Source organism: Scyliorhinus torazame, chromosome 10, assembly GCF_047496885.1.
Source record: "Scyliorhinus torazame isolate Kashiwa2021f chromosome 10, sScyTor2.1, whole genome shotgun sequence".
NCBI lineage: Eukaryota > Metazoa > Chordata > Chondrichthyes > Carcharhiniformes > Scyliorhinidae > Scyliorhinus > Scyliorhinus torazame.
Genome location: NC_092716.1, coordinates 141,822,720 through 141,848,859, shown reverse-complemented (window position 1 = coordinate 141,848,859; position 26,140 = coordinate 141,822,720). Strand labels below are relative to the sequence as shown.

Here is a 26,140-nt window from a genome sequence, read left to right as displayed (position 1 = left end):
AGAGCAAGATCAGTAGTGTGGGTTCAAATCCCATACCGGCTGAGGTTATTCAGGAAGGCATGGTGGCACAGTGGAGACACAGGTTCAATTCCGGCCTCAAGCAACAGTCTGTGTGGAGTTTACACATTCTCCTAGTGTCTGCGTGAGTTTCCACCAGGTGCTCAGGTTTCCTCCCACAGTCATGTTCGGTGGATTGGCCTTGGTAAATTGCCCCTTAGTGTCCAAAAGGTTAGGTGGGGTAGGGGATAGGGTCAAGGTAGGGTGCTCTTTCGAAGGGTCAGTGCAGACTTGATGGGCCAAATGGTATCCTTCTGCATTACGTGCTATGATTACATGCCATGGCCCATCTTCTCAACCTTGCCCCTATGGTGATCCTCAGGTTACATCACCACCAGTCAGCTCTCACCCTCAAAAGGAGAAAGCAGCCTCTGGTCATCTGGGACTATGGCGACATTATCTTTTCTAGCTTAAGATGTACTTTGTTATCCACGTTAATTGTTTATCTGTGTGTAATTGTTAATTTAAGGGGAGGGGGGGCATTGTACAATAATCCAACTTTCCATGTTTAATAAAAAAATGTTTTTTAACTTGTTGAAACTAATTAGCGATCCTGTGACTCTGTTCCTCCACATTTTTATTAAAAAATAAAAGTTAGGGTCGTTTGAGCCACGGTTCCATTCTGGGATCTTCCCGTCCAGTTGTAACCTCAACTGGGATCGTAACAGAAAGGTAATCATAACCTGACAATTTACACTTGATTTCTACCATTCTTCCAAGAGTTAATAGGATTCCAGTATCCTCAGCTTCCCACCTTCTTCACCTTTAGGTAACAATTCCCTGCTGCAGCATTCTCCTCTCGGAAGCCGAAGGTTAGAACTGGAGCCAATCTTTACACACTTGTGTATTTATTTACAGAGTTAAATATTGCAATCATATACCTACTAATAGAACAGCCACAATTTTAATCTGTGCCAATTTAGGGGCACAATTGCTCAGTTAAAGCCCACTACTTACATACAATTAAACACAATTATTGTACAGCAGCCAAATTCCAAAGATTCATTATTCTTTGAGTGAAGACATTTTCACTGCAGTCCTATATGGCCAATCCCTTATTCTGAGACTGGAACCCCCATTTTTTAGATTTCCTAGCTGGTTGAAACATCCTCCTCGCATCAACCTATTCAAGCCCCGTCTGATGGACGGGCAGAAAATCAATCGGCTGCTCTTCGAACTGCATGGTCACAAGAAACTGCACTCCGCCCCCTCCCAACAAACTGGCTTCTTTGGTTTTCTGTCTTTTCCTGCAAAGGCTGGAGGACAGATAACCTGTTGCCAATCATCTTTCCCTTCAAACCAGCAGTAACAGCTCACGATCAATTTACTTTTACTTACTTCCGTCTCTGACCACCAAGTTGGCTCCAGACCTCTAATACAAAGCCATCAAACTCTTCAGCCTGGGGAGAAGAGATCACAGGTAAACAGTCACATTTATACATACAACGGCATACATCTCTGGAGCTAGAAAGGCCTGTTTAAGGTTGGCAGGTTGGAAAAGGAGACTAGCAGGGAAGATAGTGGAACAGCAATGGCAGGGGTTTTTCGGGGTTATTCGGGATGAACAGCAGAAATTCATCCCAAGGAGGAGGAAACATGCTAAGGACAGGACAAGACATCCACGGTTGACGAAGGAAGTCAAGGACAGTATAAAAGCAAAAGAAAAAGCATACAAAGTGGCAAGGATTAGTGCGAAGCCAGAGGATTGGGAATCATTTAAAAGCGAGCAGAGGACAACGAAAAAAGCAATAAGGGGAGAGAAGATGAAATATGAGTGCAACCTAGCTACTAATATAAAAGAAGATAGGAAGAGTTTCTTTCAATATATAAAAGGTAAGAGAGAGGCAAAAATAGATATTGGACCACTGGAAAATGTGGCTGGAGAAGTAATAATAGGAAACAAAGAAATGGAAGACAAACTGAATAGTTACTTTGCATCAGTCTTCATGGTGGAAAACACCAGTGGGATGCCAGAGCTCCAGGAGAATCAGGGGGCAGAGGTGAGTGTAGTGGCCATCACTAAGGAGAAGGTTCTGGGGAAACTGAAAGGTCGGAAGGTGGATAGGCCACCTGGACCGGATGGTCTACACCCGAGGGTTCTAAAAGAGATAGCTGGGGAGATTGTGGAGACATTGGTGGTGATCTTTCAGGAATCACTGGAGGCAGGAAGGGTCCCAGAGGACTAGAAAGTGGCTAATATAACGCCGCTGTTTAAGAAGGGAGGGCGAAAATTAAAGGCCGTCTGTTTTAGAGTCTGTTATCAAAGATGACATTGTGAAGTACTTGGAAGTGCATGGTAAAATAGGACTGAGTCAGCACGGCTTTGTCAAAGGGAGGTCATGTCTGACAAATCTGTTAAGAGTTCTTTGAGGAGGTAACAAGGAAGATAGACAAAGGAGAACCAGTTGGCGTGATTTATTTACATTTCCAGAAGACCTTTGACAAGGTGCCACATAGGAGACTGTTAAATAAGTTAAGAGCCAATGGTGTTAAGGGTAAGATCCTGGCATGGATAGAGGATCGGCTGATTGGCAGAAGAGAGTGGTGATAATGGGGTCTTTTCCAGGATGGCAGCCGGTGACTAGTTGTGTGCCTCAGGGGTCTGTGCTGGGACCACAACTTTTCACAATATACATTAATGATCTGGAAGGAGGAACTGAAGACACTGTTGCTAAGTTTGCAGATGATACAAAGATCTGTAGAGGTGACACATAGTATTGAGGAAGCAAGGGGGCTGCAGAAGGATTTGGACAAGCTAGGAGAGTGGCAGTGAAGTGGCAAATGAAATACAATGTGGAAAAGTGTGGGGTTATGAACTTCTGGAAGGAGGAATTTAGGCATAGACTATTTTCTAAATGGGGAAATGCTTAGGAAATCAGAAGCACAAAGGGACTCGGGAGTCCTTGTTCACGATTCCCTTAAGGTTAATGTGCAGGTTCAGTAGGCAGTTAAGAAGGCAAATGCAATGTTAGCATTCATGTCAAGAGGGCTAGAATACAAGACCAGGGATGTGCTTCTGAGGCTGTATAAGGCTTTGGGCAGACCCCATTTGGAGTATTGAGAGCAGTTTTGGGCCCTGTATCTAAGGAAGGATGTGCTGGCCTTGGAAAGGGTCCAGAGGAGGTACACAGGAATGATCCCTGGAATGAAGAACTTGTCGTATGAGGAACGGTTGAGGACTCTGGGTCTGTACTCGGAGTTTAGAAGGATGAGGGGGGATCTTATTGAAACTTACAAGATATTGCGAGGCCTGGATAGAGTGGGCGTGGAGAGGATGTTTCCACTTGGAGGAAAAACTAGAACCAGTGGACACAATCTCAGATTAAAGGGACGATCCTTGAAAACAGAGATGAGGAGGAATTTCTTCAGCCAGAGATTGGTGAATCTGTGGAACTCTTTGCCGCATAAGGCTGTGGGGGCCAAATCACGGAGTGTCTTTAAGACAGAGATAGATAGGTTCTTCATTAATAAGGGGATCAGGGGTTATGGGGAGAAGGCAGGAGAATGGGGATGAGAAAATATCAGCCACGATTGAATGGCGGAGCAGACTCTATGCGCCGAGTGGCCTAATTCTGCTCCTGTGTCTTATGGTTGCACTTCAACAGAGCTAGGACAAATGTCCTCACAGGAAGGTGAACCTGTACCAAGGGGAAGGTTTTAATTTAAACTAATTTGCAGAGTGTGAACACCAGAATAGCAGGAATTAGACATGGGGCAAATGAAAAGCACTCTAAAATAGGTTGAAGTGCATCTGTATAAATGCAGAGCTTGGCAAATAAGATTATTGAGCTACAGGCACAAGTTACCAAATGGGACTATCTTTAGTGGCAATATCGAAGCCTGGTTCAAAGCAAAAGACAATTAGGAACTTAATATTCCCTCTAACGTTATTCAAGGAAGAACAGGGAAAGAGGAAAACGAGAGTGGAAGTACTGATTAAAGAAACTATTATAGCACTGGGGGGGGGGGGGGGGGGGGGGGGGGGGGGGGAGTTGTAATTGAGCAGTCAAAGACAGTATCTGGCGAGGAGCTCCCGCCGGTGGTCACTATTTGCGGCACTTTCGGGGGTTTCCCAGATTCCGTCAAGCAGGGCCGGTTTGAAAACCGGCAAGGAACCCCGTGCGGTTGTTGGGCGGCTGGAGCTGAGGCAACGGGCCCAGGGCACGCAGCGGTCGGAGCAGCGGGAGCGGAGCTAAATGGAGAACAAGGCGGCAGGCCCGAAGCCAGGGTAGGTGACATGTTCCACATCGGGTGGCTCCCGCCTAGAATGTTTTAAGAAGACTGAAGTCTGGTCCCAGTGGAATTCTTGAGGAATACAAAAAAGAAGAGAAAGAAGTTTTAAAGAAAGTTTGTGAAAAAAAATATTTTTTTGTCTTCTTTTTCTTGAAGGAAGAATTTTTTTTTTTTTTGTAAAGATTGAAGAAGGAAAGAAGGAGAAAAAAAAGGAAAAATAATAAGTCGTTAAAGGATGCTAAAAACAGCGTCGAAGAAAGGAGGAAGCGCGGGCTCGCCGTTGAATGAGAGGACCAGCAAAAGCGCTGACAAGATGGCGGATGCCGGACCGCATGGTGGGGCCGCACTGCTTACGGTGAAGGAGATGACCGAGGTGATGGCTGTGGAGCTGGAAAAGCAGTTTGCGAGGCACATGGAGGTTTTGAGGAAGGAGATGGCGGTCGCGTTGAAGTCATTGGTGGAGGAGGCAATCGCCCCGGTGAGGGTAGCTGTGGCAAAGACATCGGCCGAGGTGAGACAGCAGGGCGAGAAGATGAAGGAAGTGGAGGAGGCCATGGCGCAGCACAGTAACCAGCTCACTCGATGGGGGACGAGCTGCGGAGGGCGGTGGAGGTCAACAGAGGACTCAGAGCAAAGCTCGAGGACTTGGAAAACCGCTCGAGGCGGAATTGTGGGCTTGCCCGAAGGGACAGAGGGCCCAAGGCCAACAGAGTACTTCGCTCAGAAGTTGGCGGAGCTGATGGGGGAGGGTGAGAACCCCTCCCGGTACAAGCTGGACCGAGCTCATCGGTCATGAAGGCCGAAGCCCAAAGTGAATGAGCCGCCAAGAGCAGTAATTATCTGCTTCCACAAGTACTGCATGAAGGAGAAGGTGTTAAGCTAGGCGAAGCAGAAGCGTGAGGTGCAGCGGGATGGTGCTAGAGTTCGGATTTACCAGGACTTGACGGTGGAGTTGGAAAAAGACGAGCAGCGTTCAGGCGAGTGAAGGCGGCACTGTATAGGGGGTGCGATTTGGTATGGTATACCCGGCGAAGCTGAGGGTGACGTATAACGGCAAATACTTTTATTTCGAAACAGTGGAGGCGGCTGAGGCGTTCGTGACGGCAGAAGGCTTGGGATAGACGTGAGGAGCAGAGCTGGAAGAGAGACTGTGGACTGTGATTGGGGAGCTGGAAAATGTATAAATGCTATAACTTTCTTTTATTTGACGTGTATTGTAATTTAGGTCACTTCACATTGTTACAGAGTTCAAGATATTGGTTGGGTTGATTGGCATTCTGTGTTACAACGGTTATATCTTATTTTAGTGAATTATGGGTTGGATTGTTGTTTTTCTCTCTGGGACTGGGTGGGAGGCGACGGTATACCTTGGGGGGGGGGGTGCCACCCACGCCAGCTAACTAAAGTCGGCTAGTGAAAGGAGGTGAGGGGAGAGGAGGGCTGCGGACATTGGAGCCTGGTTGGCAGGTTTTGATGGGCCTACGAGGCGAGCAAGGGGGGGGGAAAGGGATCGATGCTGGGAGATGTTTTTTCGAGAGGAAAAGTAGGGGAGGATTTTGGGAGGGGGGGGGGGGGGGGGGAGGAAGGAGATTGGAACTTGGTGCAGGAGCCAAGGTTTTACAGGTCACGGCCGCGCTCGCTGGTCCCATCAGGGGGGGGCGAAGGCGTTGGCTGGGCTAATGGTGGAAATGGGAGGGGTGGAGCCTTGGAGGTTTCTGCACCCGAGGGAAAGGGAGTACTCTTTTTTCTCGGCAGTCCATAAGGTATACTTGCGGATCGACTTTTTTGTGGTGGGGAAAGCTTTGCTGCTGGGGTTAAGGGGTCGGAATACTCGGCAATTGCAGTATCAGATCATGCTCCGCATTGGGTCGTTATGGTACTGGAGAAGGGGGTAGCGCAGAGGCTGGGGTGGAAATTAGATATGGGACTTTTGGGGGACTAAGGGTTTTGTGACAAAATTGAAAAGGTAAGTGAGGAATATGTAGGTTTCAACTGGACGGATGAGGTGTCGAAGGCAGTTGTCTGGGAGGCTCCAAAGGCGGTTTTGAGGGGTGAGGTGATCTCGTTTAAGGCCAGTGTGGACAAAGAGGAGAGGTTGAAGCGGCAGAGGATAATATATGAGATGTTGGAGGTAGATAGGAGTTATGCAGAAGATGGGGACCCAGCGAAGTTGGAAAAGAGGAAGTAACTACAGGTGACTATCTACCAGGAAGGCGGTGCGCTAACGGAGGCGAGCAAGGGGTGCAGTTTATGAGCATGTTGATAAGTATGTTAGCAGGTCAGCTCCGGAGGGAGGCAGCGGTAAGGGAAATTGTTCAGGTGAGGGACAGGGCAGGAAAGTTGGTGATGGCTCCGGATCTGATTAACAAGGCCTTTGAGGAGTTTTATGAGAGGTTGTACAGGTCAGAGCCACCTGGGGGAGACCAGGAGATGCAAGAATTTCTAGATGGGTTGGAGTACCCGAGGTTAGGGGAGGGGGACAGGGCTACATTAAAAGGAGCGATAATGGAGCAGGAGATAAAGGATGCGATTGGGAGGATGCAGTCGGGGAAGGTGGCAGGGCCGGATGGGTTTCCAGTGGAATATTATAAATAATTCAAGGATAAGCTGGCACCCCTGATGGTGGGGATGTTTGAAGAGGCGATAGGGCAGGGGGTGTTGCCACAAACTTTGGGGCAGGCATCGATTTCCCTGTTGCTAAAAAAAAAAAGAGAAGGATCTGACTGAGTGTGGGTCGTATAGACCCATATCACTTTTGAACGTGGACGCAAAAGTATTGGAGAAGGCACTGGCAGGTAGGCTGGAGGAGTGCCTCCCGAAGGTGATTGGTGAAGATCAGACGGGGTTCGTGAGAGGGATGTAGCTCTTTTCAAACGTTAGAAGGGTATTGAACGTTGTTATGGCACCGGCAGAGGGGAAGGAAACAAGAGGCAGTTGTGGCATTGGACGCTGAGAAGGCGTTTGACCGGGTAGAATGGGGGTACTTGATGGCAGTTCTGGAGCAGTTTGGGTTTGGACCAAGATTTGTGAACTGGGTAAAGCTACTACATAAGGACCCGAGGGAGAGTGTCCGCACAAACAACATCAGCTCGGAATACTTTTCTCTCCACCGTGGGACTAGGCAGGGATGTCCTATGTCCCCCCTGCTGATTGCACTCGCAATTGAGCCATTGGCCATCGCATTAAGAAGTTCGGGAGTATGGAAAGGGATAGTGCGGGGGGGATAGAGCACTGGGTGTCCTTGTATGCTGATGACTTGCTGTTATACGTGCCAGAACCGAGTGTGTTGATGGGGGGAATATTGGTGCTGCTTCGGGTGTTTGGGTCTTTCTCGGGGTACAAACTGAATCTAGACAAGAGTGAGTATTTTGCGGTGTCTCGGCTGGGAGTGGGGATAGGGGTGGGGGCTGCCATTCTGTAGGGCAGGGACTCACTTTAGGTACCTAGGGATGCAGGTTGCCCGGGAGTGGGGCGGGATGGGGGGCTCCGCAGGTACAACATTTCTAGTTTGGTGCGGAGAGTGAAAGCTGATCTGGCAAGGTGGGATGGTCTCCCTCCGGGTCGGGTGCAGGCAGTTAAAATGAACATGTTGCCGCGACTTTCCAATGCCTGCCGATTTTCCTGCCAAAGGCATTTTTCAGAGAGATTGAGGGAATGACTCCTTCGTCCATATGGGGAGGGAAGGTGGCCAGAGTTAGAAAGGTGCTGCTCCAGAGGGGAAGGCTGGGAGGGGGTTTGGGTCTTCCGAACCTGATGTATTACTACTGGGCGGCGAATGTGGAGAAGGTGCGGAGCTGGGTCAGAGGGGTTGATTCCCAGTGGGTCAGAATGTAGGAGAGTTTGTGCAGGGGGTCGGGATTGAAAGCACAAGCGACAGCGCCGCTCCCGATGGCCCCGGGGAAATACTCAGGGAGTCCGGTAATAATAGCTTCATTGAGAATTTGGAGGCAGTTTCGCCAACACTTCAGGTTAGGGGCAGGGTCAAGGGAAATTCCGATTTGGGGGAACCACAGATTTGAGCCAAAGAAGTGGGATGGGCATTTTCGGAAATCGGAGGAGAACGAGATTAAGACACTAAAAGATTTGTTTCTTAGGGGTCCGTTTGCAGGAAGCAAAATATGGGCTGGAGCAGGGGGAAATGTTTAGATACATGCAGGTTCGAGATTTTGCTAGAGCCAGCCTCCACATTGCTGGAGGAGGTGCTGACGACAGGGGGACTGGAGAAGGGGGTAGTGTCGGCGGTTTATGAAGCTATTTTGGAAGTGGAGAAGGCATCACTGGAAGGGATCAAAGCGAAGTGGGAGGAAGAGTTGGAGAGGATATGGAGGAGGGCTTCTGGTGTGAGGTGCTCCGGAGAGTGAACGCCTCCACCTCATGCGCGAGGTTGGGGCTGATTCAGCTGAAGGTGGTATACAGAGCACACACCTCACGAGGGCGAGGATGAGCCGATTCTTTGAAGGAGTAGAAGATGTGTGTGAACGACGCGGAGGGTGGGGGGGTGCTAATCACATTCATATGTTTTGGACCTGTCCAAAGCTGGAGGATTACTGGGAGGAGGTTTTTAGGGTAATTTCTAAAGTGGTGCACGTGAAACTGGACCCGGGCCCCCTGGAGGCCATATTCGGGGTGTCGGACCAGCCAGGGTTGGAAACGGGTGCGGAGGCAGATGTTATAGCCTTCGCCTCGTTGATCGCCCGAAGACGGATCCTGATGGGTTGGAGAGCAGCCTCTCCACCCACTGCCCTGGCGTGGCGGGGGACCTGTTGGAATTCTTGACTCTTGAGAAGGTTAAATTTGAACTGAGGGGAAGGGTGGAGGGGTTCTACAATTCATGGGCATTATTCGTTATGCACTTTGGAGAACTGGATAACATCGAACATGAGTTTGGGGGGGGGGGGGGGGGGAAGTTGGGTGGAGGGGTGTTGTGTGTGTTAATGGGGACTATGGGCAATTCCTGATTCCTTTTTGTCATTTGTTTGTGTGAACATGCAGGCTAATGTTTGGGGTTTGGTGAGAGGATGGGATCGTTGTTATTGATATGGGGATTGACATATTTGTTACTGATTATTGTTTATTGTTGGTGGGTGTAAATTTGAGAGAAAATGTGAAAGAAGAGAATAAAAATATATTTTTTAAAAAGACAGTGGGCGGGATTCTCCCCCACCCGGCGGGGGCAGGGGGTCCCGGCAGGACGGAGTGGCGTGAACCACTCCGGCGTCGGGCAGCCCCAAAGGTGCGGAATCCTCCACACCTTCAGGGGCTAGGCCCGCCCCGGAGTGGTTTGCGCCCAGCTGGCGGGAAAGGGGCTTGGCGCCACACCAACCGGCGGCGAAGGGCCTCCACCAGCCGGCGCGAGTTGGCGCATGCACGGGAGCGCCAGTGCGTGCTGGCGTCATCCCCGCGCATGCGCAGGGGGTTTGTTTCCGCACTGGGAATGGCGGACTGGTACAGCTTCCGGTGCAGAAGTATAGAGTGCCCCCACGGCACAAGCCCGCCCGCGGATTGGTGGGCCCTGATCGCAGGCCAGGCCACCGTGGGGGCACCCGCCCGGGGCCAGATCCCCCCGCGCCCTGCCAAGAACCCCGGAGCCCGCCCGTGCCGCCATGTCCCGCCGGTAAGGGACCTACTCCAATTTACGCCGGCGGGACTGTCAAAAGACGAGCGGGACGTCTGCCCATCGCGGGCCGGAGAATTCGGGCAGCCCTGGCGTCCATCGAGTCATGCCGGACCCCGCCATTCTCCGAGGCGGGCGGCACGACTCACGCCGCGCCGCTTTTTGGGGGGCCGGAGAATTAGAAGGACGGCGGGGGCGGGATTCACACTGACCCCCGGCGATTCTCCGATCCGGCGGGGGGCCGGAGAATCCCGCCCAGTATCTGGTGAGAATTAAGGAACAGCAAAGGGGCTATTATGTTTCAGTGTGTATACTGCAGGCCATCAAACAAAGGAAAGATATAGAGGAAGGTATTTACAGGAAAATGAAGAACTATTAGAGTCGTGATAATGTCAGACTTCAATTATCCTAAATTAGACCATGATAATAATAGCTTATTGAGTAACTGGGGGCTGGTGGTGGTGGTGGTAATCCCTAACTGCCCTAAATAAGGCGGGGGTAATCTGCCTTTCTGAATAGCTACAGTCTGTGTGACGTTGGGCAGGGAGTTCCAGGTTTTGCCCATAAGGGAAAGAAAATATATTTCCAAATCAGGATGGTGAGCAGCTTGGAGGGGAACTTGCAGGTGGTGATGATCCCAGGTATCTGCTGCCCGTGTCATTCTAGGTGGTAATGGTTGCAGGTTGGACGGTGATGTTGAAGGAACCTTCGTGAGTTGCGGCAGTGCATCTTGCAGATGGTACATCCGGCTGCCACTGCATTGGAGGGAGTGAATATCTAAAGGTGGTGACATGGTTGCCAACACTATCCTCTTCCATTGCCACTCCACTGTCGTCCACCTCGGTGGGACCGCTCTCACATGGTTCCATTCTTATCTAAGCATAGCCAGATAATTATTTTCAATGGCATCTATTCCTGCTCTCACTGTTACTTCCCCAATAATCAATTCATTTCTATCTACATGCTACCCCTCGGCAACATCAGCCAAAGGCACAATGCCAATCTTCACATGGACATTGACAACACCCAGCTCTACCTCACCACCACTTCCCTTGGCTCCTCTTATCATCTTTTTTTATTCATTCATGGGATGTGGGCGTTGCTGGCTAGGCCAACATTTGTTGTCCATCCCTAATTGTGGTTGAAAAGGTGATGGTGAGCTGCCTTCTTGCACCACAGGGTCTGCAGTGGTTCAAGTACACCCACTGTGCTGTTAGGGAACGGGTGCCAAGATTTTGACCCAGCGATATCGAAGGAACGGTGATATATTTCCAAGTCAGGATGGTGAGTGGCTTGAAGGGGGAAGTTGCAGGTGGTGGTGTTTCCAGTTAGCTGCTGTCCTTGACCATGTAGATGGTGGTGGTTGCAGGTCAGATTTCGAAGGTGCAGTTTCAGGACCTAAAGTATCAAGCTGTTTACCTGACAGATATGGTACTGGATGAGCAGAAATTTCCTCAAATTAAATATTAGAAAGACTGAAGTCATTTTTTTCAATTCCCACAATAAATTCTGTTCCATAACAACTATCCCTCGTCCGGGCGACAGATTGAGATTAAGCCAGTTTGTTTGTGTCATATTTGATCCTGACAGGAGCTTCTCATCTCATCTTTCTGTCATCACTAAGACTAGCTAGTTCCAGCTCCATACATCGCTCAACTTCTTCAATCTCACCTCATCTGATGGGTTACCTCTCGACTCGACTATTCAATACACTCCCAGCTAATCTCCCACACTCGACCCTCCCTAAACTTGACATCATCCAAAACTCTACTGTTTGTGTCTTAACTTGTAATAAGTCCTATTCCTCGATCACTTCTGTGCTCGCTGACCTACATTGGTTCTCAGTCAAGCAACATCTCAAATTTTACATTCTCATCCTGGTTTTCAAATCCCACAATGACTCTTCCTCTCCCCATCTGTGATCTCTTCCAACCCCACAACCCTTCCACATATCTGCACTTCTGGCCTCCAATTATCTCCAATTCTGGCCTCTTGAGCATTCCCAATTTTAACTGCCCCGCCATTGTGGACGTGCTTCCAGTTACCTCGGCCCCCCAAGCTTTGGAATTCCCTCCCTACGCCTCTCCACCTCGCTTTGCTCCCAAAGACACTCCTTAAAACCCACCTCTTTGACCAAGCTTTTGATCTTATAATCTAATAGCTCGTTACTTGATTCCATGTCACACTTTGTTTCATAACGCTCCTGTGAAGCATCTCATGACATTTCATTATGTTAAAGGGCGGCACAGTAACACAGTGATTAGCACTGTTGCTTCACAGCGCCAGGTCCCAGGTTCGATTCCCGGCTTGGGTCACTATCTTTGTGGAGTCTGCACGTTCTCCCTGTATCTGCCTGGGTTTCCTCCGGGTGCTCCGGTTTCCTCCCATAAATCCAGAAAGACGTGCCGTTAGGTAATTTGGACATTCTGAATTCTCCCTCAGTGTACCTGAACAGATGCCGGAATGTGGCGATTAGGGGATTTTCACAGTAACTCCATTGCAGTGTTGTAAGCATACCTGTGACAATAAAGATTGTTATTGTAAGGAGCTATATAAACTAAGTTGTTGCTGTAAATTCAGGGACCAGCGAGCATAATAGACTGGATGATCCAGAACAGTGATGGAATAGGATGAGATGCCATCAAAGGCTAGCTTCAAAGAGTTGCAAAATGATCTGGCCTAGGTAGATTGCGATCAAAACTTGGTAAGAAACCCAGTAATTGAGCAACGGGTAATGGAAAGAGGAGGCAGTTCGGCTACAGAGTGGTCACATTCCCATTAGGAACCCAAGGACACCCACAGCTAGAATTACCTGTGTCATTATACAGTTAAACAAGTTAAAACAAGATTGAAAAAGAAGCCTTATGACAATTGCGCGATTCATAATACAGGAGAGAGCCTAGCCAAAATGAGAAAGTATGAAGGTTTATAAGGAATGAGTGGCGGAGAGAGTATGGCACTGGTTCAGTGGCTAACTTTAAAGAGAAGCCAATACCTTTTTATAAGCAGATCAATAGTAAAAGGGTAGTCACGGAAAGGGTGGGGCGAATTGGGCCCTTTAACTTCCAAAGTATTCAGTGTGTGCTGGGACATGGGAATTCCTCAGTAATGACCTCAGTTGGCCAGACCCACAGTAAGCAGTTGCAACAGTGCCATGGAGCCATAGCCAGTCACATGTGGGGAAATCCAAGGTGCTGATTTTGAAACCTAGTAATGTGCAAATCTGGCCACTGGGAGGCAAGGCAGCATCTCTTCACTAAACTGGCCTTTACTTTTCATAAGTAGTTAATCCTCTGTCCAAGAGGGCAGTAGAACAACTTTGTTCAGTAATGCCTGCGTCAACTACCCAAAAAGCTTTGCTGAGAGGGTTTAATTGAACAATAATTGCCCTCGACAGGGACCAATGCGAACTTGGCTCGAGATATACCGAGCAACGCAGGTCCTGTCCTCACCATCGTTCAAATTTAGGACCCAGACTCTAAACAGCTGCAGCAAAGAACATTCCTTTGAAATCAGGAAGAAACAGATTGCAAAGTTTAATCCCCTCCCCAAATCTGCAACAGGGCAAGAGAAAAACCCTCACAGTGCTCCCCCATCTCCTGCTTCAGTCATAGAATTTACAGTGCAGAAGGAGGCCATTCGGCCTATCGGGTCTGCACCAGCCCTTGGAAAGAGCACCCCACTTAAGCCCACACCTTCACCCTATACCCACAATCCAGCAATCACACCCAACCTTTTTCGACACTAAGGGCAATTCTTTTAGCATGGCCAATTAACCTAACCTGCACACCTTTGGACTATGAGGGGAAACTGGAGCACCCGGAGGAAACCCACGCAGACACGGGGAAAATGTGCAGACTCCGCAGTCACCCAAGCCGGGAAGCGAACCCAGGACCCTGGCGCTGTGAAGCAACAGTGCTAACCCCTGTGCTACCATGCCGCCCAATGACTCATTACCCATTCTGTTACATTTGACCACAATTATCATTCCTGAGATCATCACTTATTTTAAAACGTTCTTGATCGATCCAGTTTAAGGTTAGTGCCCACCTAACCAGCCGGGCTCTGCCCTACCCTGACATTCACAGTCCAGCTCTTCCCAGTCCCGTCATCAACATTCCAATTGCTGTTGACAGTCGGACACAGAGGATAGCCCACTGAGGTCATCATCTCTGTGGCCTCTCCCATCTGCACTCAGACTGAAGCATACAATTATTACCACTCGACAATTCACTCGAGTTGACTATCCTGAAATGGCTTGAGACCACTCCCTTACCTCAGGTAACTGGCTAACAAAAGGGGACCTCGGATCCTGCTGGCTTTCCCCAAGTAAATGACAGCCATGAGAGGAGGGAGGATGCCACTGGAATAATTCACTAATGGGAAGGGAGTGTCATATTCAATGCAAGTGTGAGAATATTGGATTTTACAAGCCACAATTTAGCAGCTGCACTAGCCACATTTGCAAATCCCATAATGGCCGCTAAATCCCGCGAGAGGCCAAAATAGGATTTGCGCGGGCAAGGTTTTGGTTTCCAATCTTCACCTCCACCTCCAATTACGCGATCAGGTTGACGCCCAGCAAGGGTGCGAGCCCTATTTGCATACATTAAATCATTAGTGGGTTTGATGCCACTTCTCCCACTCAACCATGCCATCACTACTTGTTTTCAAAAACAAAAACCAGTCATGATGACCACGCCAGGGGTGCACAGGAAGGTATAGCCCCCAGATGGTGTGGAACATGCCCAGGCAGTGTCCTGGCACTGCACCGTGGCAGGGCGAGGCCCTCTGGGGAGCTCCATTGCGGGGAGTCCCTAAAAATGTGTCAACTTGGCAAAGCTACAACGCAGGACTACTTGCATGCCAAACAGCATAAGCAGCAAGTAATAGACAGAATAAACCAATACCACAACCATCGGATCAGATCTAACCTCTGCGGTCCTGCCACATTTAGTCATGAATGGTGGTGGACAATTAAAAAACTCACTGGAGGAGGCGACTCCATAAATACCCTTCCTCAACACTGGCACCTACACGACACTGTGGAAAATTACACAGGTATGTCCTGTACACAAAAAACAGGACAAATCAACCCAGCCAATTAATGCCATCAATAGCACTATCAAACAGCATTTACTTAGCAATAATCTGCTGACTGATGCTCAGTCTGGGTTCCATTACTCGGCTCCTGACCTCATTACAGCCTTGGTTCAAACATAGAATATAGAACATTACAGCGCAGTACGGGCCCTTCGGCCCTCGATGTTGCGCCGACCTGTGAAACCACTCTAAAGCCCATCTACACTATTCCCTTATCGTCCATATGTCTATCCAATGACCATTTGAATGCCCTTAGTGTTGGCGAGTCCACTACTGTTGCAGGCAGGGCATTCCACACCCTTACTACTCTCTGAGTAAAGAACCTACCTCTGACGTCTGTCTTATATCTATCTCCCCTCAATTTAAAGCTATGTCCCACTCGTGCTAGGCATCACCATCCGAGGAAAAAGGCTCTCACTGTCCACCCTATCCAATCCTCTGATCATCTTGTATGCCTCAATTAAGTCACCTCTTAACCTTCTTCTCTCTAACGAACACAGCCTCAAGTCCCTCAGCCTTTCCAGATCTTCCCTCCATACCAGGCAACATTCTGGTAAATCTCCTCTGCACCCTTTCCAATGCTTCCACATCCTTCCTATAATGCGGCGACCAGAATTGCACGCAAGACTCCAAATGCGGCCGCACCAGAGTTTTGTACAGCTGCAACATGACCTCATAGCTCCGAAACTCAATCCCTCTACCAATAAAAGCTAACACACCGTACGCCTTCTTAACAACCCTCTCAACCTGAGTGGCAACTTTCAGGGATCTATGTACATGGACACAGAGATCTCTCTGCTCATCCACACTGCCAAGAATCTTACCATTAGCCCAGTACTCTGTCTTCCTGTTATTCCTTCCAAAATGAATCACCTCACACTTTTCTGCATTAAACTCCATTTGCCACCTCTCAGCCCAGCGCTGCAGCTTATCTATGTCCCTCTGTAGCTTGTAACACCCTTCCGCACTGTCCACAACTACACCGACTTTAGTGTCATCTGCAAATTTACTCACCCATCCTTCTACGCCCTCCACCAGGTCATTTATAAAAATGACAAACAGCAGTGGCCCCAAAACAGATCCTTGTGGTACACCACTAGTAACTGGACTCCAGTCTGAACACTTCCCATCAACCACCATCCTTTGTCTTCTTCCAGCTAGCCAATTTCTGATCCAAACTGCTAAATCTCCCTGAATCCCATGCTGCCGTATTTTCTGCAGTAGCCTACCGTGGGGAACCTTATCAAATGCTTTACTGAAATCCATATACACCACATCAACTGCTTTACCCTCATCCACCTGTTTGGTCACCTTCTCAAAGAACTCAATAAGGTTTGTGAGGCACGACCTACCCTTCACGAAACCGTGTTGACTATGTCTAATCAAATTATTATTTTCCAGATGATTATACACCCTATCTCTTATAAACCTTTCCAAGATTTTGCCCACAACAGAAGTAAGGCTCACTGGTCTATAGTTACCGGGGTTGTCTCTACTCCCCTTCTTGAACAAGGGGACAACATTTGCTAACCTCCAGTCTTCTGGCACTATTCCTGTTGACAAAGATGACTTAAAGATCAAAGCCAAAGGCTCAGCAATCTCCTCCCTAGCTTCCCAGAGAATCCTAGGATAAATCCCATCCGGCCCAGGGGACTTATCTATTTTCACCCTTTCCAGAATTGTTAACACCTCCTCCTTATGAAGCTCAAGCCCTTCTAGTCTAGTAGCCTGAATCTCAGTATTCTCCTCGACAACATTGTCTTTTTCCTGTGTGAATACTGATGAAAAATATTCATTTAGAACCTCTCCTATCTCCTCGGACTCCAAGCACAACTTCCCACTACTGTCCTTGACTGGACCTACTCTTACCCTCGTCATTCTTTTATTCCTGACATATCTATAGAAAGCTTTAGGGTTATCCTTGATCCTACCTGCCAAAGACTTCTCATGTCCCCTCCTGGCTCTTCGTAGCTCTCTCTTTAGGTCCTTCCTAGCTAACTTGTAACTCTCGAGCGCCCTTACTGAACCTTCATGTCTCATCTTTACATAAGCCTCCTTCTTCCTCTTGACAAGTGTTTCGACTACCTTAGTAAACCATGGTTCCCTTGCTCGACCACTTCCTCCCTGCCTGACATACTTATCAAGGACACGCAGTAGCTGTTCCTTGAACAAGCTCCACATTTCCATTGTGCCCATCCCCTGCAGTTTTCCTCTCCATCTGATGCATCCAAAGTCTTGCCTCATCACATCATAATTGCCTTTCCCCCAGATATAACTCTTGCCCTGCGGTATATACCTATCCCTTTCCATCACTAAAGTAAACTAATCGAATTGTGGTCACTATCACCAAAGTGCTCACCTACCTCCAAATCTAACACCTGTTCTGGTTCATTACCCAGTACCAAATCCAATACGGCCTCGCCTCTCGTTGGCCTATCTACATACTGTGTCAGGAAACCCTCCTGCACACATTGGACAAAAACGGACCCATCTAAAGTACTCAAACTATAGCGTTTCCAGTCAATATTTGGAAAGTTAAAGTCCCCCATAACAACTACTCTGCTGCTTTCGCTCCTATCCAGAATCATCTTTGCAATCCTTTCCTCTACATCTCTGGAACTTTTCGGAGGCCTATAGAAAACCCCGAACAGGGTGATCTCTCCTTTCCTGTTTCTAACCTCAGCCCATACTACCTCAATCGACGAGTCCTCATCAAACGTCCTTTCTGCCACCGTAATACTGTCCTTGACTAACAATGCCCCCCTCCCACTCTTTTACCACCTTCCCTGAGCTTACTGAAATAGCTAAACCCCGGCACCTGCAACAACTATTCCTGTCCCTGCTCTATCCATGTCTCCGAAATGGCCACAACATCGAAGTCCCAGGTACCAACCCATGCCGCAAGTTCACCCACCTTATTCCGGATGCTCCTGGCATTGAAGAAGACGCACTTTAAACCACCTTTCTGCCTGCCGGTACACTCCTGCAACATGGACAACAGAGCTGAATGCCAGAGGTGAGGTGAGAGTGACTGCCCTTGACATCAAGGCAGCATTTGACCGAATATGGCATCAAGGAGCCCTAGCTAAACTGGAGTCATTGGGAATCAGGAGGGAAATTCTATGCTGGTTGGAGCCATACTTGGCACAGAGGAAGATGGTTGTGGTCAATCATCTCAGCTCCAGGACACCACTGCAGGAGTTCCTCAGGGTCGTGTTCTCGGCCAACCATCTTCAGCTGCTTCATCGATGACCTTCCTTCCATCATAAGCTCAGAAGTGTGGATGTTTGCAGATGATTGCACCATTCCCGATCCCTCAGACACTGAAGCAGTCAGTGTCCAAATGCAGCAAAACCTGGACAATATACAGGCTCGGGCTGACAAGTGGGCAAGTTACATTCATGGCTCACGAGTGCCAGGCAATGACTATCTCCTACAAGAGAGGATCCAACCATCGCCCCTTGACATTCAATGGCATTACCTTCGCTGAATCTCCCACTATCAACATCCTGGGGATTACAATTGACCAGAAGCTGAACTGGACTAGCCATATAAATACCATGGTTGCAAGAGCATGCCCGAGGCTGGGAACCCTGCGATGAGTAACTCACCTCCTGGCCCCCCAAAGCCTGCCCACCATCTGCAAGGCACAAGTCAGGAGTGTAATAGAATACTCCCCACTTGCCTGGATGAGTGCAGCTCCATCAACACTCAAGAAGCTCTACACCATCCAGGACTAAGCAGCCCGCGTGCAGCCACTCTCTCCACCACTGATATACAGTAGCAATTGTGTGCACCCACTACAAGATACACTGCAGCAACTCACCAAGGCTCTTGGCAGCACATTCCAAACCCACGACCACTACCATCTAGAAGGGCAAGGGCAACATGCCTGGGAACACCACCACCTGGAGTTTCCTCTCCAAGCCACTCACCACCCTGACTTGGAAATATATTGTTGTTCCTTCACTGTCGCTGGGTCAAAATCCTGGAATGCCCTCCCCAACTGCGCTGTGGGTGTACCTTCAACAGATGGACTGCAACAGTTCAAGAAAGCAGCTCACCACCACCTTCTCAAGGGCTGTTACGGAAGGACAAATAAATGCTGGCTGAGCCAGCAATGCCCACATCTAATGAAGGAATAATGGAAAGAAGCACAGGCCACGAAGGGGAATGACTGACCTTTGCTGTGTGCACCAATGCTTCCGCCAGCTCCTCGATCTCATCCTCACTATTAAAAAGACTTTCATAGTCACGGTATGTCCAGGAATCAAACAAAATTCGAGGAACTGAGAGATAAATAGAATGAGAAAAACAAGATCACCATCAAATAAAGCCAAAAGAAACCGTACAGATGCTGGCACAGCCACACAGAGCTGTGTACAATTTAATACTCCAACAAGAATAGTCAATTATTGAAACCAGTAGAGGAAAGGTCAAACAAACGGATGTGCGCTCATCAGCCACAAAGCAAAACCGTTAGCATTGGAGAGGAGAAAGCTGGGGAGAAATGTTCTTCAGAATTCTTAAGCAAGTAGTTTAACTGAACCGATAGTAAGGTTCAGATTATCACAAACCACAGGACCAGTGCTGTGGGTTCAAGTTTAGAATAAAGAAAATGCTTAACATAGAGGGTAGTGAAGGGGTGGAACGAATTGTCAGAGAGAATTGGGTCGTTATTTGCGGGGATCGGCAACGGGAAGATGTTCACCGTGGGACAGGATGGATGGAGAGAGATTTTCCAGTTCTCACCTCCACAAGTCACAAACGCAAACCATACAGGGCAGAAAGGAGACAGCAGATTTAGATATCTGGTGAAATTTGATGAGAGTTTCGGAGAATTAGCATGAAGAGAGAAACAAACCATTTTCACTCCGAATCTTTGCATTTCCCACCACCAATTTCTATTGAAACATCTGGCTCGAATACTATCCAATCAAGCAACCTATGTTTCCAACAAAAAGGAATCCCCTCGAACAACTCACAATGCCAGACATATGTCAGAACCCCTGAGACAACACAAAAGGTATTGAGTCATTATGGCAGAGGAGGCCATTTGGTCCATTAAGTCTGTGCTGTCTATCAATCCAGTCAGTTTATTGCCTCACTCCCTCACTCTATTCCCATGTTACTGCAAGTTTATTTCCCTCAAGTGTCCATCTAATTTCCTGTTGAAACTATTGGAAGCAGCAAATTCCAGGTCATGACCATCCCCCACAGCTTAAAAACCTTATTCCTCACATCAACGCCCCCCCCAGCACCTCTTGCCCAAAACCTTAAAAGGGTGTGTTCCCCAGTCTTTATACCATCTGCTAATAGGAACAGCTTTACTTTGGCTGCCTTATCTAAACCTGCCATTATCTTCTTCACGTCGAACTCCTCAATCTCCTTCGCTTCGAGAACAACCCAAGTTTCGCCAAATTAACGTTGTAGCTAAAGATCTGTCATCCAGGGTCTGTTCTATTAAGTTGCCTCTGCACCCTCTCAAGTCCAAGAACTGGACACAATACCCTCGCTACAGCCTAAATGAGCTTTATTAAGGTTCCTTATTCTTCTTGCCTTTTGTATTCAATACTTCTATCTAACAGGCACATGATTTTTGTACGAGACATCAGTTATCCTCTCCCACTAACACTTTCTGACCTCACATCAAAGGCCCTGCTAACTTGTCACAACACTAGTTATCCCCTTACTCTTCTACAGGCCCAGTCAGTGTGTCATGAACAGGATCAGCCAGACCCACCAACTGCATAAATAGAACCACAGCGTATTTGGAGGGAGTCCAAGTGCAATGTGCTGTATTACTCATTTTAAGTTTGAGAGACTGGAGAAGATGATTACATTAGTGCAAGTGCAGCAACGTAGAGCAGAAAACTATTCAGACCGGGCGATGAAACTGAAACAAAAACTACGTTACTCACCAAAACGGACAGCTTTGGACTCTGTCCTCACGCTCTTCATCCAGCCTGTTCACCAATAACACAAGTAAGATTAGATTTATCAAAACAAGCATTAAGAGCAGATCAATTTCCCTTTTAACCAAGCCTCCTCCTTCAGGAAGTTAGTCAACTTATATAACAGAGGAATGATTTAGGATTGTGGTGGCTGGAGGCAATGCCAGGTAGACAGTCGTGAAGAACAGAGTGTTTATTAGCAACTAACAAGGGTAACTTATTTTCTTAAAATATATATTTTTTATTGAAGTTTACATTTTTACACTGTACAGGAGATGACTGAAACGGTTATTATTTACAATTTAGATGCTGTTCCTTTTTGGGTCCCCCTCTTGTCCCCCAACTTTATTTTCCACCCCCCCGTCCCTTTTCTACTATTTTCTGGCCCTCTTTTAGGCTCTTTCCTCTGCTACAGATGGTTTATTTGTCGCTTTTTTTGTTCTTATAGCTTAGTGTGTGTGTTGGGGTGGCTGGGGGGAACTCTGGCTCCCTGTTGGCCTCTCACTAGATTCCTTCCTGGCGTTTCCTTGGGTCTCCAACCATTGCCGCCACCCCTCCCCCCCCCGTTCCTGTCTGCTTTCTGTGGTGCTGATGGTTCCCATGACTCCCCCCGCCGACCCCCCCCCCCCCCTATACATTGTTGGCTTCAAACAAGTCCTGGAGCAGGCTGTTGAATGGTCCCTATGCTTTGCAGAAGCCATTGTCTGACCCTCGGATAGTGTACTTGATCTTCCCCAGATGGAGAAATTCCGACAGGCCTGGCAGCCAGTCTACAGCTGTGGGTGGTGCTGCTGATTGCCAACCCAGTAGAATTCTCCGGTGGACGATTAGGGAAGCAAAAGGCAAGGGCATCAACCCTCTTACCCATATGAAGTTCTGGCTGGTCAGATACCGGACCTCCACTCTCGGGCACGGCTTCACCCTCACCCCTACAACCTTCGACATCGCCTTGATGAAGGCTGTCCAGGTAAGTCTGGGGGCATGCCCAGAGCACGTGGGCGTGGTTGGTCAGGCCTCCCTGGCACCGTTCGCATTTGGCGTCCACCTCCGGGACGAATCTGCTCATCCGAGTTCTTGTCTGGTGTGCTCTGTGCACCACTTTAAACTGCATGAGGATTAGTTTTGCGCAGGAGGTGGAATTGGCCCTTAGTGCTTCGCTCCAGAGCATTGATCCCTAGCTCTTCCTCCCTCTTCTGCCTTGCTCTGTCCAGTGGTAATCTCGCCCTTTCTAAAAGTCGTCCGTATATGTCCCCGCAATTCCCTTTTTCCATACTGTCTGCATTCAGTAGCTCCTCCGCCTGCCCCCCCTCCCTCCCGCCCTGCCCCCCCTCCCTCCCGCCCTGCCCCCCCCTTCCCTCCCTCCCTGCCCCCCCTCCCACCCTGCCCCTCCCTCCCACCCTCCCACCCTGCCCACCCCTCCTGCCCCCCCCTCCCACCCTGCCCCCCCTCTCCCCCCTCCCACCCTGCCCCCCCTCCCACCCTGACCCCCCTCCCTGCCCTCCCTCCCACCCTGCCCCCCCTCCCACCATGCCCTGCCCCCCCTCCCACCCTCCCTCCCTCCCACCCACCCTGCCCCCCCCTCCCTCCCTCCCACCCTCCCCCTCCCTCCCACCCTGCCCCCACCCCTCCCTCCCACCCTGCCCCCCCCTCCCTCCCTCCCACCCTGACCCTCCCCCCTCCCTCCCACCCTGCCCCCACCCCTCCCTCCCACCCTGCCCCCCCCTCCCTCCCTCCCACCCTGACCCTCCCCCCTCCCTCCCACCCTGCCCCCACCCCTCCCTCCCACCCTGCCCCCCTCCCCTCCCTCCCACCCTGCCCCCCTCCCCTCCCTCCCACCCTGCCCCCCTCCCCTCCCTCCCACCCTGCCCCCCCCCCCCTCCCACCCTCAAAGTGAACATTGGGAGTTGAAAAAGCAGCAGTGCTTATGCAGGAATTTTACGAATACAAGAATGTAAATTAATACACCATCATCTGGAATTAGTAGATTATTAATGATGAAAATGGAAACCATATTCAATTTCTTTTTGCTACTCTTACTTCTGACAATGCCACAGGAAAACCTTGTACCTTAAAATCTCACTTCCAAGGTTAATCAAGGCATTAACATGAGGATCACAGAAACACAGCTTCAGACATCAGTCTATCGCTTCCTCAGTTTCTCCACATAATGAAAGCCTAGAGATTATTGCTGGTGGCAGAGGTTTGCCAAAAATAAAATCACTAACCTCAGAGATGCAGTGAAGGCAAAAGATTAGTCAGGGCAGAAGCCATTTTATGCTTCAAAAAGTACATTCTTTAATGCGTTTTTACAAAGTATATTGTACAGGCAATGTTAAGGGTTGTAGCCCTGAAGCAGTCCTGCAACACAGAACTACCATCTAGTGGTTTAAATGCAACATCGCAACAAGGGTATAAACGTCTCCCCCTACACCTGTGCTGAATTTCTTCAAAGGAGATTTTCAACTTAAACTCCATCACCCCATGGAGTTTCCTAGGCTGATACATGACTTGGATCCTATAAAACAGCCAGGAAATCTGCTCCCAGTTAATGCTGGTATCAACAGCCTGGGATTTAATTTTTACCACGAGAAGCAGTGTTGCAAAATCAAAGCCAAGAAACAGTAAATGCAGAACACTGCCCAATAGATAGAAGTTGAAAGGCTGAAAGATGAACAGACTGTACAAACCAGTATTCACTTCCAAGCACAGAACAAAAGGTACCTCAATATACATACTGGGCCCGACAGACAACACACAGACTCCGTGGATCAGATGTTTCACCTTGAAAGTCTGCATTTGAAAGTCTGCCCTTGAATCCAGGGTAGTCAGTAATTTAGTTCGGAGTAGTTTTTTTAAATAAGGGTGGCACGGTGACACAGTGGTTAGCACTGTTGCATCACAGCTCCAGGGACCCAGGTTCAATTCCGGCCTTGGGTGACTGTGTGGAGTTTGCACGTTCACCCGTGTGTGCGTGGGTTTCCTCCGGGTGTTCCGCTTTCTTCCCACAGTCCAAAGATGTGCAGATTGATTGGCCATGCTAAATTGCCCCCCTAGTGTCCGAAAGATTAGGTGGGGTTACTGGCTTACGGAGATAGGATGGAGGTGTGGGGCTTAAGTAGGCTGCTCTTTCCAAGCCTCCCGTACCAGCCTCTCCCGAACAGGCGCCGGAATGTGGCGACTAGGGGCTTTTCACAGTAACTTCATTGAAGCCTACTCGTGACAATAAGCGATTTCCATTTTCAAGGGCAGGTGCAGATTCGATGGGCCGAATGGCCTCCTTCTGCACTGTAAATTCTACGATTCCATGATTCTATGACTATGGGTGTGTAGACAGCAATCTCACCTCTGGGTCAGAAGGTTGCAAGCTCAGGTGCTCTTCCAGAACTACGGTACACACATCAAGGCTGACTGCCACTCCAGTGCAATACTGAGGGAGTGCTTCAGTGTCAGAGGTGTTGCCTTTCAGATGAGATGGTAAACCCTGTCAGGTGGCTCCAAAAAATTCCAGGGCACTATTTCGAGAAAGCGCAGGAAGTTATCCTTGATATCCCGGTCAATATATTTGTTTCCCTATCAAGATTATGAAAATCAAGTTATCAATTCACGATCACATTGCTGTTTGTGGGAGCTCACAGAGTGTAAATTGGTTGTCCTACGTTACAACAATGGCTACATTTCAGAAATACTCCATTTGCCATAAAGTGCTTTGGGACTTTGGTTGTGAAAGGTGCTATGTAAATGCAAGTCGTTCTTTCTTCTCCTAACAATTCACTAGACGTAGTGTGGAACAATATTAATTCATTAACTTGGAGTTTCTAGATCATATCCAAGGCTTCCCCCATCATGCCGTCGCCATTCCGAACAATCGCTGAACACCAATTGTACAGACTGTGGTCTGGGTTTCTAATCCTACTGACACTGAACCTCCGTAGTAAACCCATCGTGTACAGAACTCAGGCCCACTACATCACACGTCCCGGTTGGGAACGCAGAATCCTGATATTTCTGAGCTCCGAGGAAATGCCCTGGAAATTTGGATTTTCACGCTGGGTTGGCAGGGTGGTCTCGGAGTCAGGCCAAGCGACCCCGGAATGAGTGCAGAGTGGAGCTGCCGGAGAACAGACCGACTGGGCTGGAAGGTTTTGCAGTGGCAGAAATATACCTCGGTCAGGATTTGTGTTTCACGGAATGAGTGCGGAGTGAGGCTGCAGGAGTCTCGGTGCATCGGCCTCAGAATGAGTGCGGAGTGAGGCTGCAGGAGCCTCGGTGCATCAGCCCCAGAATGAGTGTGGAGTGAGGCTGCAGGAGGCTCAGTGCACCGGCCCCAGAATGAGTGCGGAGTGAGGCTGCAGGAGCCTCGGTGCACCAGCCCCGGAATGAGTGCGGAGTGAGGCTGCAGGAGCCTCGGTGCACCAGCCCCGGAGTGAGTGCGGAGTGAGGCTGCCAGAGGCTCAGTGCACCGGCCCCAGAATGAGTGTGGAGTGAGGCTGCCAGAGGCTCAGTGCACCAGCCCCGGAATGAGTGCGGAGTGAGGCTGCAGGAGTCTCGGTGCATCGGCCCCAGAATGAGTGCGGAGTGAGGCTGCAGGAGCCTCGGTGCATCGGCCCCAGAATGAGTGCGGAGTGAGGCTGCAGGAGCCTCGGTGCACCAGCCCCGGAATGAGTGCGGAGTGAGGCTGCTGGAGGCTCTGTGCACCGGCCCCAGAATGTGTGTGGAGTGAGGCTGCTGGGGGCTCAGTGCATCGGCCCCAGAATGAGTGCGGAGTGAGGCTGCAGGAGTCTCGGTGCATCGGCCCCAGAATGAGTGTGGAGCGAGGCTGCTGGAGGCTCAGTGCATCAGCCCCAGAATGAGTGCGGAGTCAGGCAAGAGCCTCGATGCATCGGCCCCAGAATGAGTGCGGAGTCAGGCAAGAGCCTTGATGCATCAGCCCCAGAATGAGTGCGGACTGAGGCTGCCGGAGGCTCAGTGCACCGGCCCCAGAATGAGTGCGGAGTGAGGCTGCAGGAGTCTCGGTGCACCGGACCCAGAATGAGTGCGGAGTGAGGCTGCAGGAGTCTCGGTGCACCGGACCCAGAATGAGTGCGGAGTGAGGCTGCAGGAGTCTCGGTGCACCAGCCCTCCGGAATGAGTGCGGAGTGAGGCTGCTGGAGGCTCAGTGCACCGGACCCAGAATGAGTGC

General features: G+C 49.4%; 1 protein-coding gene across 1 annotated transcript in view; it reads right to left on the bottom strand.

Moving 5' to 3' along the window:
- The window catches only part of chid1 (chitinase domain containing 1), a 234,762-nt gene that overhangs the window by 169,548 nt on the left and 39,074 nt on the right, over window positions 1–26,140 (bottom strand). Inside the window, exons 4-6 of the mRNA XM_072518783.1 lie at window positions 20,929–20,973; window positions 19,190–19,296; window positions 1,396–1,457 (exon numbers count right to left, since the gene is read on the bottom strand). Coding sequence (XP_072374884.1) covers window positions 1,396–1,457; window positions 19,190–19,296; window positions 20,929–20,973 — 214 coding nt within the window. The remainder of the gene's footprint in view (window positions 1–1,395; window positions 1,458–19,189; window positions 19,297–20,928; window positions 20,974–26,140) is intronic.